This window comes from Lepidochelys olivacea, assembly GCF_965140295.1.
Source record: "Lepidochelys olivacea isolate rLepOli2 genome assembly, chromosome: 2".
Taxonomy (NCBI): domain Eukaryota; kingdom Metazoa; phylum Chordata; order Testudines; family Cheloniidae; genus Lepidochelys; species Lepidochelys olivacea.
This window is the reverse complement of record NC_140412.1, coordinates 28,131,232-28,148,491: the sequence shown is the minus strand read 5'-3', so window position 1 is coordinate 28,148,491 and position 17,260 is coordinate 28,131,232. Positions and strand designations below refer to the sequence as shown.

General features: G+C 37.4%; 1 protein-coding gene across 3 annotated transcripts in view; it reads right to left on the bottom strand.

Annotated features, from left to right (window-relative positions):
• Window positions 1-344: 344 nt before the first annotated feature.
• The window catches only part of TRPS1 (transcriptional repressor GATA binding 1), a 264,038-nt gene continuing 247,122 nt past the window's right edge, over window positions 345-17,260 (bottom strand). For all 3 annotated transcript variants that reach the window (XM_084621568.1, XM_084621570.1, XM_084621569.1), the window contains 2 exons: window positions 13,291-13,413; window positions 345-6,790 (listed from right to left, as the gene is read on the bottom strand). In XM_084621568.1, the coding sequence (XP_084477694.1) occupies window positions 5,729-6,790; window positions 13,291-13,413 (1,185 nt within the window). In that variant the 3' untranslated portion in view covers window positions 345-5,728. The remainder of the gene's footprint in view (window positions 6,791-13,290; window positions 13,414-17,260) is intronic.

The following is a 17,260-nucleotide window of genomic DNA, read 5'->3' as shown; positions in this document are numbered from 1 at the left end:
AGAAATATAAACCTGGGCCTCTGTAATTTTCGAAGGGCTCAGGGTCTGATCCAAAGCCTATTGAAGTAGTCTTCCATTTGCAGTTTTTTATTGACTTGAATGAGCTTGGATCAGGTCCTGTGTCCTTAACGCAGGATTTGGTCTAATGTATTTTGAAGCTCAATATTCTTCTCTTTAGGTATTTTCTTGTTTAGCCCATTCTACCTCAGTCAGCCTCCAAACATAGGGGTGGTTCTAGGCCAAACAACTCCTTTTATCCAGGCCCACTTCCTGCTTTTCCCTTGTGGGATATTTGTGCTGTAGTGACATTACATTATTCCCATAAATGATGACACACACCTTAATTATAACTGGTGGTAAAACTTTATTATTCAAGTTTAGATGTAACAGACATCTTTGCTGCCTGAAGATTGTTTGCATAAGAAATACACCAAGAACATGTTTGTGAGTAGAAATGAACATGCACTATGAGAAAAAAACATAAAACATAAAACAAAAAAAACCCCCAACAACAGAAAACAAAAAAACCCAACATATCCATGTTTTGTAAGGACAGAACAACGAGAGCCAACATTCTAGAGTCAAATCAGGGCTACAAGTTTAAAGGGTTGTTTTGTTTTTTTTTAAAGCAACATGAAATCATTCCATATGAAAAGACATTTCCCCCCTGCTGGTGAATTCTGCTGTAAGTAAAATTTCCAATGGCATTTTGAGAGGTTTCTTCATCCCCCACCTGCCCTTCTTTCCATTAGGCGCTCAGATACACGGTGATGGGCACAGTCGAAAAACCTGAATATAGCACAATATGTGGCTGCTGCCACACAGTGTTTATTCTATGCATTTTGTCATACATTTACTAAATGTATTTTTAACTAAAAATCTTGTGAGATTTATCTGGTTGGGAACCACTAAACTCTTTTTTTAGTGTCTAAAGAAGAGACAAACCACTTCACCACCGATATAGGCTATGTGTTATTATTAATTATATAGCACCCCAACAGCTGCCAACTCTTGAGAGCTCTATGAATCTAATGGGTCCCAAAAAGCAGGAGGGAATCCCACTCTTGGTGGAAAATTCCATGCAAATCACCCCTCCTGGCCCACTCCTCCTTCATGAGGAACTTGTGACTCCACCCTGCCAAGTTTTTACATGAGGAAATCAGAAACTGGTGTGACTTTTTCATCTGTTGCCTTTATGGGAGGTAGCGCTGACAAGTCTGTTGCTGACACCTGCCACAAATAACTGTCTCCACTGGAGTGGAGAGAAATGCATCCACTGCTCCTCGTTCTGTAGGAGTAAACCTGTAGTCTCTTTTGCTTTTCCTGACCAGTATTGGAATAAGATGTCAAATCAGCCAAGAAAAGTCAGTACACGGGCAACAATGGGAAGATAACTACAGAAGATACATGTATTTTAAAATAGCTATAGTTGACATGGAACCCAAACAGATAGCAGAATATATCCTCTGACATGGCAAGCAGGTATTTCTGTCTAATAAATAATATTGCACAGTCAGAAGATGGGCTGCTGAGCCTGTCTTTGACCCTCCCACCATCTGCAGGTGCCAAATTGGGTCACCACATTTCATGGCGTCTACATTTTATCATTGTATATTTATCTTAGTGCTGATCTTTTGTCTTTTGTCCCCTTTTTAGCTTGTTTTCTGTCAACTGATCTAAGACACCCACAGAATTTTTCATCCATCTCATCTTTCTGCGATGTCTCCATATTCCCTTTTGTAATGGCTGGCACCATTTATTTCAGGCGGAAGAAGGGGGCACAATTGCTAAGAAGTCTCCAACTTCCCTCCTCAGTCTCTATGGATATTGAGCGTGCCATATCTATGAAGATTTAAGGGGAGATTTTCATAGTAAACACTGGCAGTTAGGTACCTACCTCCTATTGAAAGTGAATGAGAATTAGGCACCTAACTGCTGTTTGTGCCTTTGAAAATCTTCCCACTAGTCTTTACTCCTGTCCAGCAATTAATTACAACAGTTCAACTTGCAAGAGGTGCTGCAGCACAATGCTACACAGGATATTAATCCTTAATTAGAGAGAAATACTGAGCTTCCTAACTAAGGGCAATGTTCCTCCTCAGGCATTTTAAAGATAGACTTGTTTAGGCCTATGTTTTCAAATGTGCCTACTAATTTTGGGGGCCCACGTTAAGACTGATTTTAAGAAACAATAAACACCCACAATGGCAGTTGGATTTTATGAGTCCTTGGAAATTTAGGCCCTAGGTGCCTCAAAGCTGAGCACAAAAACATTGACAGTTTTGGAAATTTGGACCTTAATGTTTTGGAGCTGTACATTGATTTGAATCAAAATGCATTATGGCCAGTAGGTCTGTGCCACCCCAGGCTTCAAACTATGAGCTGTTACTTCTTCTTCTTCTTTTTTTTTTTTAATTTCGGGACTTTCATTTTTCTCTTCATTAATATCACCATGTAGGGAGAGTGGGAACCCAGGCTATTTCCTCCCACCCCCCAAAAAGACTATTTTTACTTCAAGAGAACAGGTTAGAACAAAATGTCACTACCTTTAGAAGTAGAATTTTTAGAACACATCAATACGTCATGGTGAGAACAATGGGTACATTTTCAAATTTCATTTGCACTCTATAGGTACAACGTTAACATTTAAAGCTCTGTCCTGTGCTCTGCACTTACAAGTTCGTATCTCTCCTTGTGCCCAAACCTCGCTATGTGTATTGGCTGGAAGGTATTTCCCCCATGTTGGCTTCTGCTTTGAGTTTAGCAAGAGGCATAATGAAACACAGGTCTGAGCACAAATCTTTATGATGAACGTGTGCTCTACAGAATATTTTCCATGAAGATGCAGCTTCCAGAAGTAGAGAAGCCACAAGCAGTGCTAAGATTTATAGGAAGTATCCCAACACAGTAATTGTGCCAATAACCTCGAGGCGGCCACTTCTGAAGCCAATACAGCTGCTGCTATTTAAGCCTAACAAGTTTTTTGAGAGAGCTGATAAGGACACACACTGGGCCCCTGACATAACAAGAGGAGAACAATCCATTTCAGTCCACAAAGAAACAGAACCATTGTTGGAGAACAATAGTCAACACAACCAGTCATTTCCTGGCACTGGTATTAAGCAGAAGATTCATCTTAAAAAATAAAACAAAAAACGAACAAACAAACAAAAAAACAGAGGGAGAGGAATGTGGCACAATCCTTTGCTAACTTAGAACACCATTAAAGTGTTATAGAATTCAACCATGAATGGTGAAGAGGGATTGTCTGTACACGGCCCACAGTAAATGTGGCTGTTGTGGAAGAAATGGGTGGAGCAGGAAGGAATGCAAGCCTCAGGCTGAACAATAGCCTGTTTGTGCCTAACAAATTAGAGGGATTGTTCAATAACTTTTCATCCATGTGAAAACGTAACACGTAAAATACTGCCAAGGTCAGCAAGACCTTTGGGGATCAGCTGTGCAAGTGCTTCTCATGCATGGTGAATTTCTTGCGGCCTACTTTTACTTGGCACATTTTTCAAAAGATTATCAAAGTGCTGTACGTTTAGGCCAGTTCCTCCCTGTTTTATACTTTCTCCAGCCCCTTCGAGACATTTCCCATCACCTTCCATTTCATCCTCCAACCTCCCAGTTTTCCCTGGTTAAGTGTCTCATAAGTGCACCAATTTCTAGAAGGGAGAATGATGAATTTCATGTAAGTTAAAAGCAAGAGCCTTTTTATAGTGCTTTAGTGTCAATTACATGGAAGTCTGAGATAGGTGGCATGTAAGTAAGATCAGAATAGGACCCTTTACATATAATCTCAAGTGAAGGACTTCGGCCAGATATATTTTTATAGAACATTTTAAAAAATAAAATGCATGAATAGGGAAAAAAAAGGCATCATAATATTAAAAAGACATTTTAAACTTCCTTTGCTGAAACATTCATGAACCAATTGAACTATACCTGCCATTCCACCTTAAGGAACTCAGACCCTGCATTGAGAAAAAGAAACAAACCCAAACAAAACAAAAAAGCGACTGCATAATATTGTAACAATGGAGTGCAATGCTACTACAGAATGCAATAAAAACATTAGCACTGGGTAGTCAAACAGCGCTTATCAAAATAATTTCTGAAATGTTTCCTCTGAAACACAGACAAAGCAATAAAAAGAGGATATATGTTTATCATTTTAAGCATAACAATGTGAGTTAAGAGCTTAAGAATACAAAAGTACTTGGAATGAATAGTGCTACCCTTTTTTTCCTAAGTAGGCATAAAAATATTTTCATTTCCTTCTTATTTTTCCATACCATTAATATCAACAAATGTCATTCATTTCATGTTATCGTTTACAACTTTAAATGCACACGCACAAAAAAGGATACCTACTGCAATAGAAATAGTTGCTTCATTACCTTGTTTGCTACATTTGCAAATGTAAACAGCGAGGCAGAGCCAGAGCCGACTCTAATGCATGATGGAATATCTTTGTTGCATATGTACACGGTAGAAAATAATTATTCAATATGTCAGGCACCATTATTTGAAATGTAATACATTAATATTTACTAGAAAAATAAGTTTTTTTTCTATTTGTTCTCCCAACTTCTTTAATGAAATAAGTTAATCTGACAGTGCATCCAGTAGCTTGTAATATCTTCTACATCCCTGTGGCAAACTAATAAACTACTGGTTGGGACATTATAATGACAAATTATTAAAGTCAGTTCTTTTACACTCTTGTAGCAAGCATGGAGACTTGTCAACAGCACCTTTAACCAATTGTTTAATATTTAGTTATTTAGCCCTATTTCCCTGAGCAGTTATGCTGCGGAGTTTTCCCTTCATGGATAGTTTTAACAAAGCTTTAAGTATTAAAAAGTACTATGAAGACATATTTAATGCTACTTAGCAAAAGCTGGTATAAGTTTAGTGAAGGGATTGACTGGTACATATATCAACATTAAGTCTATGTAGAAGTAACTTTAGATTCCAAGGTTTAGAAAGTACAGCTAATCAGAAAAAAAAATACAGCAGGTTACCTTGTTCTATGCAAATTAAGCCCAGAGTGTGGCTTCTATATTAAAGACAATTTATCTGAGCAAAACGTTTTTAGTCTACACTATGCCAGAAAAGGTATAGTGATAAAATGGTAGCTTAAAATTGATTGAGTCTGACAAATGTCTTGATGAAACCAACCCCAACGCTTTGATGACAAGGTGACACTAAGGCATGTTTTAAGGCAGAAATTAGCCCAAATTAAAAATACTAAATGACTTCTGGACATTTGTATATTTAAGAAGTCTATTTCCTATATACAGTGTGCATTTGTTCACTATACACCTGCCAGCAATATATACAAACATACATTTTTGTATTCTAGCCAGTTACATAATAGCAAAAGTTTTAGTTGTCTGGAAAAAAAATGGTTGTGTATATTTGTCCTGATTCATTGAATTCTAGATAGTTTTGATAGGCCACGTACCAAATGATTATACTTTTTCCTCTCCGGCCACCATTCACTTTGTTTTTCCTTCTTGGTAACCCTCTCATTAAAAATAATAACAATAATAATAAAATAAAAAACAAAAGAAAAGAGAAAAGAACAAGGTATTTTATATTGGATAAGGCATGCTCTCTATTTGAAGTGCTTTATAGGTCTTCACAAGACATTACAAGCTATTGAATTCCCATCAAGGAAACCTATTTCTGTTTAATTGTGCTAAGTGCTAAGGTTTTACTCTTTAGGTTTTCCATTCTTTTCAGCTTGTGCATTGTTCCTGTGTAGGCCCCTCTGGATGTGAGTTGTAAAGTCATACTTGTCCGTGCAAAGATACTGGCATATGCTGCACTGGAAAGGTCCACTGTCACCATGGCAACTCATATGCAAAGCATACATCACTTCATCCAGAAAGACAATGCCACAGTGTGCACACTTGGTTGAAAGTTCGTCTTGAGTACTTCTATCGACTTTCTCTATTTTTAGTACATTCAAGGGACCTTCATTTTTTACATTTGGTGGTGCCTTAGTTTTCTCCTTGGAGGCACCATTTGCAGTTGGCCCAGGTCTGGAATGCTTTATCGCCAAATCTAGAGGAATGTCATTGTCTGATCCGACAGCTGAAAAATGAGGAGGCAGATTAAAGGTGGGATAAGGCACATAGTTTTGGCAAGGATTTGGTAGGCCAGGCACATGACTCAAGTAGTGTGGATTCCCAGGAACAGACAGCTTATATTTACTCCAGAATCTCAGCCAATCAGCTTCACTCTGAAAGTCATTGTGTACAAATGGAAGTCCAAAGAGTGGGTACTGGTATTTTTCAATAGGGCTTCCGGGTGGTGAATAATTTGGGTGCTTCGCAGGTCTCATGTATTTTTCTATTGGGCTGCCTCTCTCTGAGCTTCCTTTCCCTTCTGATATTGATGAACTATTTCCTGGGTCTCCAGAACTTTCCTGAGGACTTTTTATCTGAATGTGCAAAGGTTGCATCCTTTTGTGAATATCCAGAGTTTGACTGACCAGTATTGGCTGCTGAGAAGAATGGCTTTTAGTCAATGAACCCTGGGCCTCATATTTACTCAGGCTGGGAAGCTGAATTTCTCTCTGGTGACCTTCAGTTAAGTGATCATCTGACCTCCTCTCTAATGGGCTTCCATTGACTTGTTCCTCACCACTACCCCTCTGATGTTTGTTTAGCTGCTCAGCCTGAAGTGCCTCTGGGTTAAGGCGCTTTCTTGTTCGTCTCCTAATGATCTGTTCACCATTGTTCTGCTTAATGATGTTTAAAGGCCTGGGAGTCTGCATGGAACACATACATAATAAATAAAAGAAACACATTAAGTAAGTCTTAGTGACAATGTTCATGCAAATCTAAGTTGTACTTGAGTTAAGACCCACATTACAGGAAAGCTTTGGGGAATGTCTACTTCTACCAGTAAACAAGGTCAGCTAAAACACTGGAGGCAAACTCTTTATTTTAATAATAAAGCTATCAACTGATGTCTGTTGTTACCACATTAAATCTTCCATCTCATATCAGTTAACATACTGTATTTGTTTACTTAAACAGTCATTAAGTGCCCAACCCAATATGTGATCAGTGCTCTCAACTCTCCCTGATGACAAGTTCTGTGTAAGAGCTAGGTAGTATTTATTATTAATTATTATTATTACTACTGCTATTACTATTATGTTGGGGAAGTCACGAGGAGTGGAAAAAGATGAAGGAACCTCCAGAAGGGGAGGAAGACAGGACCATATCGAGGAAGGCAGAGGGAGGGAGACTAATCTGATGAGGTTCAATAAGGATAAGTGCAGGGTCCTGCACTTAGGACAGAAGAACCCTATGCACAGCTACAGACTAGGGACCGAATGGCTAGGCTGCAGTTCTGCGGAAAAGGACCTAGGGGTGACAGTGGACGAGAAGCTGGATATGAGTCAACAGTGTGCCCTTGTTGCCAAGAAGGCCAATGGCATTTTGGGATGTATAAGTAGGGGCATAGCGAGCAGATAGAGGGACGTGATCGTTCCCCTCTATTCGACATTGGTGAGGCCTCGTCTGGAGTACTGTGTCCAGTTTTGGGCCCCACACTTCAAGAAGGATGTGGATAAATTGGAGAGAGTCCAGCGAAGGGCAACAAAAATGATTAGGGGACTGGAACACATGAGTTATGAGGAGAGGCTGAGGGAGCTGGGATTGTTTAGCCTGCAGAAGAGAAGAATGAGGGGGGATTTGATAGCTGCTTTCAACTACCTGAAAGGGGGTTCCAAAGAGGATGGCTCTAGACTGTTCTCAATGGTAGCAGATGACAGAACGAGGAGTAATGGCCTCAAGTTGCAGTGGGGGAGGTTTAGATTGGATATTAGGAAAAACTTTTTCACGAAGAGGGTGGTGAAACACTGGAATGCGTTACCTAGGGAGGTGGTAGAATCTCCTTCCTTAGAGGTTTTTAAGGTCAGGCTTGACAAAGCCCTGGCTGGGATGATTTAACTGGGAATTGGTCCTGCTTCGAGCAGGGGGTTGGACTAGATGAACTTCTGGGGTCCCTTCCAACCCTGATATTCTATGATTCTATGACACTGAAGTCTTAATCAGGACAGAGAGTATTTAGTTATCCATTTGCCGTCTGCCCCAAAGATGCAATGCAGGTGGAGAGAGAACTATTATGAGAGACCTCTTATGTGAGCACTGAAAGTACTTTTATAAGAAGCAGAAGGAGCAGGGGGAGGGACCATAGCCAGCCCTCCCCACAAGACAGTGGTGAAAGATGGTGTTGAAAGATGATACGTGCCACTCTATTGGGCAGACATTAAAGGAGAGCAAGAACAGTCTAAAAGTCATTTCAGTTCGGCATTCTAGTAGCTGATGTTGATCTCAGCCAAATGTGCACAGAATCCTAGGGTGGCTAAGGGCCAACAGACTGCTCTGTGCCCTGCCCACTCAGAAGTGTATTTGGATTTTTTTCCCTCTCCTTAATGTCATGTTAAAGTGTTGACTAAAATCTGGACTAAACTCAATATTTTGAACAACTGGTGCCACATGTGAGATGTTATAATTTATATATCTGTACATTGATAACTTTAAATTAACATTAAAAAGTCCAGTATTGGACTTCATTATTTTTATAGAGCTATTTTCTGTCTTGACTTGCCATCTTCGTCTCCTCTTTCGCCTATTTCTCCCCCTAAGGTCGCCTCATTCTAATGGTTAATTGCATCCTAGCCACAGCTGCTACTTGCTAAGCTGTTACTTTCTATTAAAAATCTAAATCAGAAGAAATATAAACTTTGATTTAGACATTTAATAAGTAGTAAAATTTTAACTCAGCAAAAGAGGGGCAACTGAAACACAGTTATCTCAATGGGATAGCAGCAAGGCTAAAGTGGGACAAAATCATGTTTAAGAGAAAATTAGAACATTTGAATATAGGTATCATGCAAATAAATTGCATAATTTACATTATTAATAATAATTTTAACATGCATAAATAGGAATATATACTTTCTAGTACTAGCTCAAGGATCTTTTCTCATCGTAAGACTATCCTAAGAATGTGTCATAGGAGTATGGTGAAAAGGGTGCTCAATGCTGTTGAACTTTGCTTCATCTCTCACATGACAGTCTTCTTATTCACCCACTGTATTACATTCTCCTAGCAGTATGGATTCCTGATCTGGTTTGACTGCTTAAACAAAACATTAATTTTAACTCCTCCTATTACAGGGTGTGAGCCTGCAAATGATTAACACACTTGACTTTACTTATGTGAGAAGAGTTGTCCACAAGCCTATTTGCAGGAGCAGGTCTTTAAAATTGTATGCCAGTATGTCTATACTGCAATCAGACACACATGGCTGGGCTGTGCCAGCTGAGTTGGGCTCGCAGGTGTAGGCCTTAGGGACTGTTTAATTACGGTGTAGATATTTGGGCTTGGGCAGAAGCCTGAGCTTTGGGACCCTCCCACCTTGCAGGGTCTTAGCCCAAATATTTACACTGCAATTAAGCAGCCTCTTAGTCCAATTCCTGCGAGCGCGAGTCAGCTGGTATGGGCCAGCCACAGGGTTTTAATTGCACTGTAGACATACCCAAGTGTTTAACATATGTGCCTGATCCTGCAAATACTTAAGCATCTGAATTACTTTACTCATGTGTCTATTCTCCAACTGAGTTAAATGGACTAGTGACTTCAGCAGAGTCACTCACAAACTTAATAGTTCACATGAATAGGCAGCAAACATATATTTTGATACTTATGGACTGTTCAAGGTATATAGAAACTATACTGGAGCCCTTAATGTGGTGAATAATAGAAAAAAATAGCAAACATTTTATTTTTTAAAACATCTTAGATTTGTCAGAGATATTATTACATCTTGCATATTACATTTTTATTATGATCATGTGATTTGTGAATAATTTGCCCAGCTCTCTACAGTTGGTCAAATTATAAAAAAAATGTGATTAATTTATTTTAAAAGTATCACAAAATTCACTGAATACATTATTTGATGAATATTATTAGACCTCTTAGCTGTTCAACATGACGTGAAATTGGTGTGACCTGACTATGCTAAAAGAAAGTGAGTCTGATACTGAAGTTCTTACTCCAGGGCAACTCCCACTGAATCTGTTTGGGAATCTGATTTGATCTGAGTACGAACTGTTGAGATAGGTCACGTCATCCAAGTCTGATTAAGATTAGAGGGATGCAAAATGAATAAAAATACACTATAATTTGTGGCAAAAGCCAAAATGGTTAAATTCTGGTGTTTTGAGAAGAGCGACACTATAGGAAAGAGATCCACTTTTTTGTGTTTACAAATCTACACCCTGTGTATATTCTTGAACATACAGCATTTATAATGAGCTAGATACAATTTTCAGCAGTAAAAATGTTTTTAAAATTGGCCAGTTGAAAATGACTACAAATGGTAAAATGATTGTGTGTATTTGTAGGGACCATGATAAATTTGTGAGGTTTTGATTAAAATGAGCAACAACATTCATTGAACCATGTCTTAAAAATAATTAAAAATTAATCAAACGTATCAAAGAAGTGCTAATGTGAACCACAGGAAAAAACACTAAAACACAAACCTTTGCCAGTCACTATTAACAAGTGGTATTTGAGATTTCACCAACAAATTTTACGCAACACTGAACTGTTTTCTTCCAAAAATTATAGATTCAAGTTGAAAAAAAACTCTTTGAACTTGCCAAATTGTTTCAACCAAAATCCCTCCTCCCCCACCCAAAAAAATCAGAAAAAAAATCAAAGTGTTTTGTTTCAACATTTTTAAACAAAATGTTTCAATTTTTTAATGCAAACAATGCTTTGTTTTGAATTTTATTTCAATTTTCTGTTTTGAAAAGGTAATCTCCCCTCCCCCTCCAAAAAATCTAATGAACAGAATGTTTCCTTTGACCTAAAATGAATTGTTTTGGAGGTTTCAATTGCCAAAAAGGACAAAAAAAATCATTTGGGTCAACCCCAAAATAAGTTTTTTTTTTTCCAGTTTGGACACCAAATGAAATAATTATTTATTCAGACAGCTCTATCTGAGATATCAGACTTATCTGTTATTTTTAATATAGAGAAACATAGTATCTTAGCTACAACTGTATGATTACCAGTGGCAAATATTGACATTATAATGGTAATCACTGTACATGTAGATATTAAGCATCTAATCAGAGTTTGGTGATTAAAGGTCCAAAGCTTGCAAATGTGGATAATTTTACTCACAAATGTAACATTGTTTAATTTAATGGGTTTGCTTACACACACAACTCACTTTACTCACATAAATAAATACCCACAGGATTGGGCCTTAAATTAACAATCACATAATCCTAGCCTTCTTTTATAGACAATCTGAATAATGTTTGATTTTCCAATAATAATCACAAAAGTAAGTTCAACCTCCATTTTGGATGCAGAATAGAACTCGGTGACATTTTCCCAGTTTATTTGCCAAAAAATGAAGTTTCAGCTTGACCAAAACTATTTGCGAATTCAAGTCAAATCCAGTGAATATTTTTAACCAAAAAATTTTTTTTGTCAACATGTTTATTTTTGACATTTTAAAAATGAAACATTTGACTTTTCATTCTGAAATGGCATTTAAGAAATGAAACAAACAAACAAATCCACCAAGCAAGCAAGCAAACAAACAAACAATAAAAAAAAGCATAAACAACACCCAAAAGTGAAACAAAACAAAAAGAAAAAAAAATTTGGGTTGAACAAAATTGTCTTTCCTTTCAAAATCTCTTTAGCACACTCACAAGGCATGCATTTTCTTTAAAACAGAAAACATATTTGGGACTTGAGAACTTCATGAGGATGTTGTATTCAGACAGTTCCATCCACAGATCATTAGTTGCATGTCAGTCCAGCGTGTCCCAAGATGATGTTTGACTGGTTGGGTTGTTTTCTATCTAAAAACTGTTCTATTTAACCCCAAACGACAGCATTTAGCAATTACAGTTGACATTTTAGATTGCTGGTCAGGCTGCAATTAGAATATTGTAAAAAAAAAAATGTATTTTCCAGAAAACAGCTGCCATGGGACTTGAGTAAGCAGTAATGTCTGATGGCTTGCACACGGGACTGGGGATATGATTTCCAGAAGTACCTGTGTCCCATTTTCAAAGTGACTTAGGCACTTAAAAGCCAAAGTGTAACTGAAATTCAATGGAACTTAAGATCCTAAGTCACTTTCAAAAATGGGGAGAGGGGTTTTTTGAAAATTTTGCCCTGACAACCATAAACTCAGATTTCTAATCTTGGCTCTGAGCCTAACTTCACACGTTGCCTTGGCAAAGTCCCAAACTCTTTACCTTAATTTCCCTGTCTGTAAAACAATGATAATTACCCATCTCACAGGGATGTTGTAATAATTAGTTAGTTAATGGGCCCAATTCTGCTCACCTTCCTCTCCCAAGTAATTCCATCAAAGTTATTAGCAGAACTCACATAAACTCATATTTGACATTTGGGCTCCATCCTAGAAAATTCTGAGTACTGTACTTTAGCCCCAATCCGAAAAAGCCCTTAAACATGGCCTTGCTGAATCACTACCAGGGTGCTCAGCACCTTTCAGGATCGAGCCCAATATTTGAATGATGGAAAGCAAAATAGATAACCAGTGATGATATTATTATTACTTACTTCATGCCCAATCTAATAAAATGCTGAATTTTACTCCTGCAAAGTACTGAATGCCTTCAACTGAGCAGCTTCAAAGAAAGTTGAGGGCTCTCAGTATTTGTAGTAGATTATAAGCATCACATAGATTTGGGCTCTGTATATAAGGAAAATAAAACAATACAACTTTAAGATATTTATTAAAAGAAGGGAAGGGGGGGAAAAGAGAAAAAATATAATTATATAGGCAAGAAGCAATGTTTTTATTTCTGATTTCTAATTTTAGGAACTTTTTTTCTGGACTCCTACCCAAATATGAGCTTTGTTCAATTTGGAGAGCTTTTGTTACAACATACTGTATGTATTTAAATGAAATTCCCAGAAAGGAAACCATTTTTCCTTATTCTGTATCAAAATAATTAAATGCATCACTGGTGATCTCAAACATGTCTCCCCACAGCATCCCAGCTTGTTTCATAATGAATCACATCTGATCCCAAAGTGACCATACTGAAAAAAACCCTGTTAGGAAATTAACTGCAGGCCAGGGAGTGGTAGTAATCATACAACCAGACAAGACCACAGCTGCCCAGCTTCAGCTTAGCTATATAAACCTTTTTCCTGAACAAACTAGTAAGTTCTTCCTACCGAATGAAGCTTCTGATAGAGGCCACACGCATTGCATACATATCCACCATTTGCATTCTTTCGCCAGAGAGAGGTCTTTGTGGTCAGGCAATTGGCACAAAAAACTCCTGAGCCTCTACGTCTCTGAAACAGGAAGAAAAAAAAAGATAGGTCAAAGGTGAGTCACATGATCTGCGGAGTTAGGACAAATCAACACAGGAGTTTTGTCTCTAGACTGGCAACAATGACAGTATAAAACCACCCGGCCCATAATGAGGTCAGGTTCAATTGTGCTTAATAGTCACCACTGATTTTCATTATAATTAACCCTACAGTGATGGATGAGGTGTGTGAAACACCAAAGCCTTTTCAGAATAACAGCTTTAACTTTTTGAACTTTAGATATTGGGACTTTAATGTTGGTTTCTAAATGGTGAATTCTGAAATACACTCTTTTGGACCTGACAGAGAACACGCTGCAAAGCTTTGCTGTTTTGTTCACTGCGCTTCCATTGCGAACCCTTCTTTTTTTTTTTTTTTTGGTTTGTTTTATTTCAAAGTGAGATCAGCAACAAGTCTAAAAATACATCATTTCCAATTAATTCCAGTTTGCATCTGCTCATACCAGTTCCTGTAGCAGAGCTTATACTTCATTAACAGACTGCATGACTTTCAATTACAGTCTTTCCCCACTTAATTCTAAAATCTACATATACTGCCACATATTTCCCACAGCCAGCTGAGAAGCAGGAGTAACCTCTGCCAAACAAATAAGAGTAGAGTGATACTAATGAGACATCTTTTGAACTTCATCCGAAACTCAGACAACACGGTCTCATCAATGGATTGATTGATTTATTTTATTTTAGTCAGGCAAAGAAAGACACGGCACAGTTCCTCCAAATACAAATTGATTTTTAACCAGGCTGAGTGCTGCATTCATCAACTTTAATAATGATCCAAGAATATTTAGAAATAGACACGTTTATGAGTATTGCGTCTTACATTTTTTCTATGGAATAATGATTTCATTAAGCTTCTCATTTAAACAAAAGTAAGACTGTGTTTGTGGGCACAAATACTAACAAGCAGAAAATGGAATTCTTTAGCTGAAAAAAAAATCTGAATTTCAACTCTGCTCCCCACTTGCAAAGGAAAGAATTTAATAAGAAGTTTTCATCACAGATAAGAATGGGTTGGTATGGGGGAGAACAGTCTGGGTGAAAACTAATTTCATTATAAATTAAAAATTACTAATACTATAACTCAAAATTTCAGGGTTTCATAAAATTTAAGTAATTTATTTAACTTTAATCCATACTGTGGAAGAGTGGTATTCATGCCAAAAAAATACAATGGTTATAATTGTACTCTGATACATTTCAAATGGAAAGCTTTCTGCAGACATAATTTTGGCTTCAAGACTGGAACACTTTCTTGGCATTGAAAGGGCATTTGATTCATCGGGTGTTTCACAATGTATCACTAAAAAGACCTGGTGAGCAGCCAGTTCCCTATAGGGTAATTTTTCCATCCAGATGCAAGTGCTATCAGAGGCCCTCGTCAGCTAAACTAATTATGATCTTGCATTTGCTGATGCCTGCTCACTCCAACGTTCGACATCCTCCATTAATCATCAATACAAGGAAAATGAATGAAACGTAAAGAAACGAGGACCGGTAAGCTGCACAGCCATAAAAATCTGAAATGAGTGCAATAATTTAACAAGATTGGGGAAATGTTTTTAGTGAGCACAAAGTCAGGCGAACAATTGCCCTTTTAAACCAAGAACACAATTTTGTTAGTATAGCAGATTGTGCTACTTTAAGGTGATATAATCAAATCTAGACGGTTATCGAGATAATCTCTCTTCCACATTATTCCCTTACTCCTTCCCCTAAATCAGAATCAGCTTTTTCTAAATCTGGATGCTACAAGTCCAAACTGTATATGACAGAGTTCAGCATGCACTCAACTTAGTGCATTTGTTAAATGTAATCCATGTTGGGAACGCATTTTTACCTAATAAGTAAATAACTGAAGCGTCTCGTTTCTTTTGTGGCTACCCAGCCAGCTTATCTTTGCCAAACTTCACCTGACTGCCAAATTATTTTCCTTAGGGTGTAATAAAAGTTTCACTAACCTAACCCCAATTTGGTCCATATGAAGGTTTCTAAATCAAAACAACTTTATATGGCCAGGATGCAGATTCTATCACAGAACCACTCTGTTATTCCTAGTGTTTCCTCCTTGAGAGTATGAGTTCTTGGTGTGGTGTGTTAAAGAAGGTGGAGTATTAATTTGAGTGAGTCTATCCACCCTTTTCACTGTTCTGTGCCTGATGGCTGCATGCAGCAAAATGTCCTCTAACAAGGTAATGGAAGACATAATAAATATAAAATTATGACAAGGTAACCCAGGCTGTAGCATGTCCAAATAGCTTTCTCACATATATGAATGGTGGAACCGAAGGTGCACAGAATTCATGGAATATTTACACCCTACACCTTTGTTAGGCTCTATGACATTACTGTTGCACAGCATTGCTCAAAAGAGTAATTTTAATTAATTTTAATAAAGAAGGAAGGTCCAGGCAAGGCTGTACATTAATTCCAATAAAAGGAGATCGTGCTAAGTTTTGAGTAAGTTCCCAAAACTATGGAAAACAGAATCACAAAAGTTGTATCTCTGCTGACTTGGTAAATACATTTTTTAAAATATTTTTTGAGATTTTCAAAGCAGTTCAGGGGATTCAGCCACACGTCCGCCACTATAATTAATTGAAGATATGTGGATACATTCCCTGCACTGATCTGCAAATTCCAATTACTGCCTTTAATTAATTTAGCTTATTTTTTTACATTTTATTTCTATGTCACTTTCAGTTCATAGTAAGATAATCAGAGATTATCTTCCTTCCATCTGAGGATCTCAGTGTGTTTTAGGAGCATTAACATCCCCACAAGACAGGTAAAAAAATATTATACCTATTTTTTTTTTGAAGCAGACACACAGAAATTTTAAGTTGACTTGTTTGAGGTCACTTAGGAAGACTGTGGCAGAGTCAAAACTCCTGACTCCCAGTTCTGTCTATTAACCAGAAAACATCCTTCCTCTCAAAGTATAACCAAGTATAATGCTCACGTCTTGTGAGAAACCAAGGGAGCTATTTTTATAAGCGTACATTTGTTTACCTTAAAAACATTATTGTTATGTAGTTTCCTTCTCCTAATGAAACCAGTCTTTTAACAAAGAAAATATAAAAGTATCCTTTTTGCTCTCTCCAAATAGTTTCTGTTGTATTTAAAGTTTTACGAAGGCTGATGTCCAGCACAGATTATCAAAAAATATTTATTTAGTGTAACTTTTGTTTTTAACCCATATGTATTTTTATGGCTTGAGCCAGCCTAGTTTTTACTCTACAACCTTTGTGTTTGCTAGTAACTTCCAGTGATGATGGCAAATTCATAGCACGGATCCTTTTTCTATGACCTTTGTTAAGGAGCAGTCATTATGGTCCCAGGTCAACAAAGCACATAGGTACTTAAGTTCATCCCTCTTCAGCAAAGCACTTATGTACATCCTTATGGCCCTCTGACTTAAATAAGACTTATGCATGTGCTCAAGTGCTTTGGTGAATATTGGCAGCAATTAATAGAAATTAGTTGTTAGATTTTTTGGCCTTTCATTCACATGAACACATACACTATCATAGCACAACATTGTCACAACAGCAGCCCAGGAAAATTACAGTGACATAACCAGTCATCATAGGGTTTGACCCACAGACAAAATGGTCTAATTCTTCAAACAATGCCACTAGTACTAATTGGAGTTATCCATGTAAATATTCTGTACATTCTTGGGAGAATAAATCCAAAGGGTGTAAATAACTAAAATATGTGTCTACTCAGTCAATCTTCAGTCGTCTGGATCTTTATAAGCGCTATATAGTAATCACAAATCCTGAAGGGACCACTATAGTTAGGAG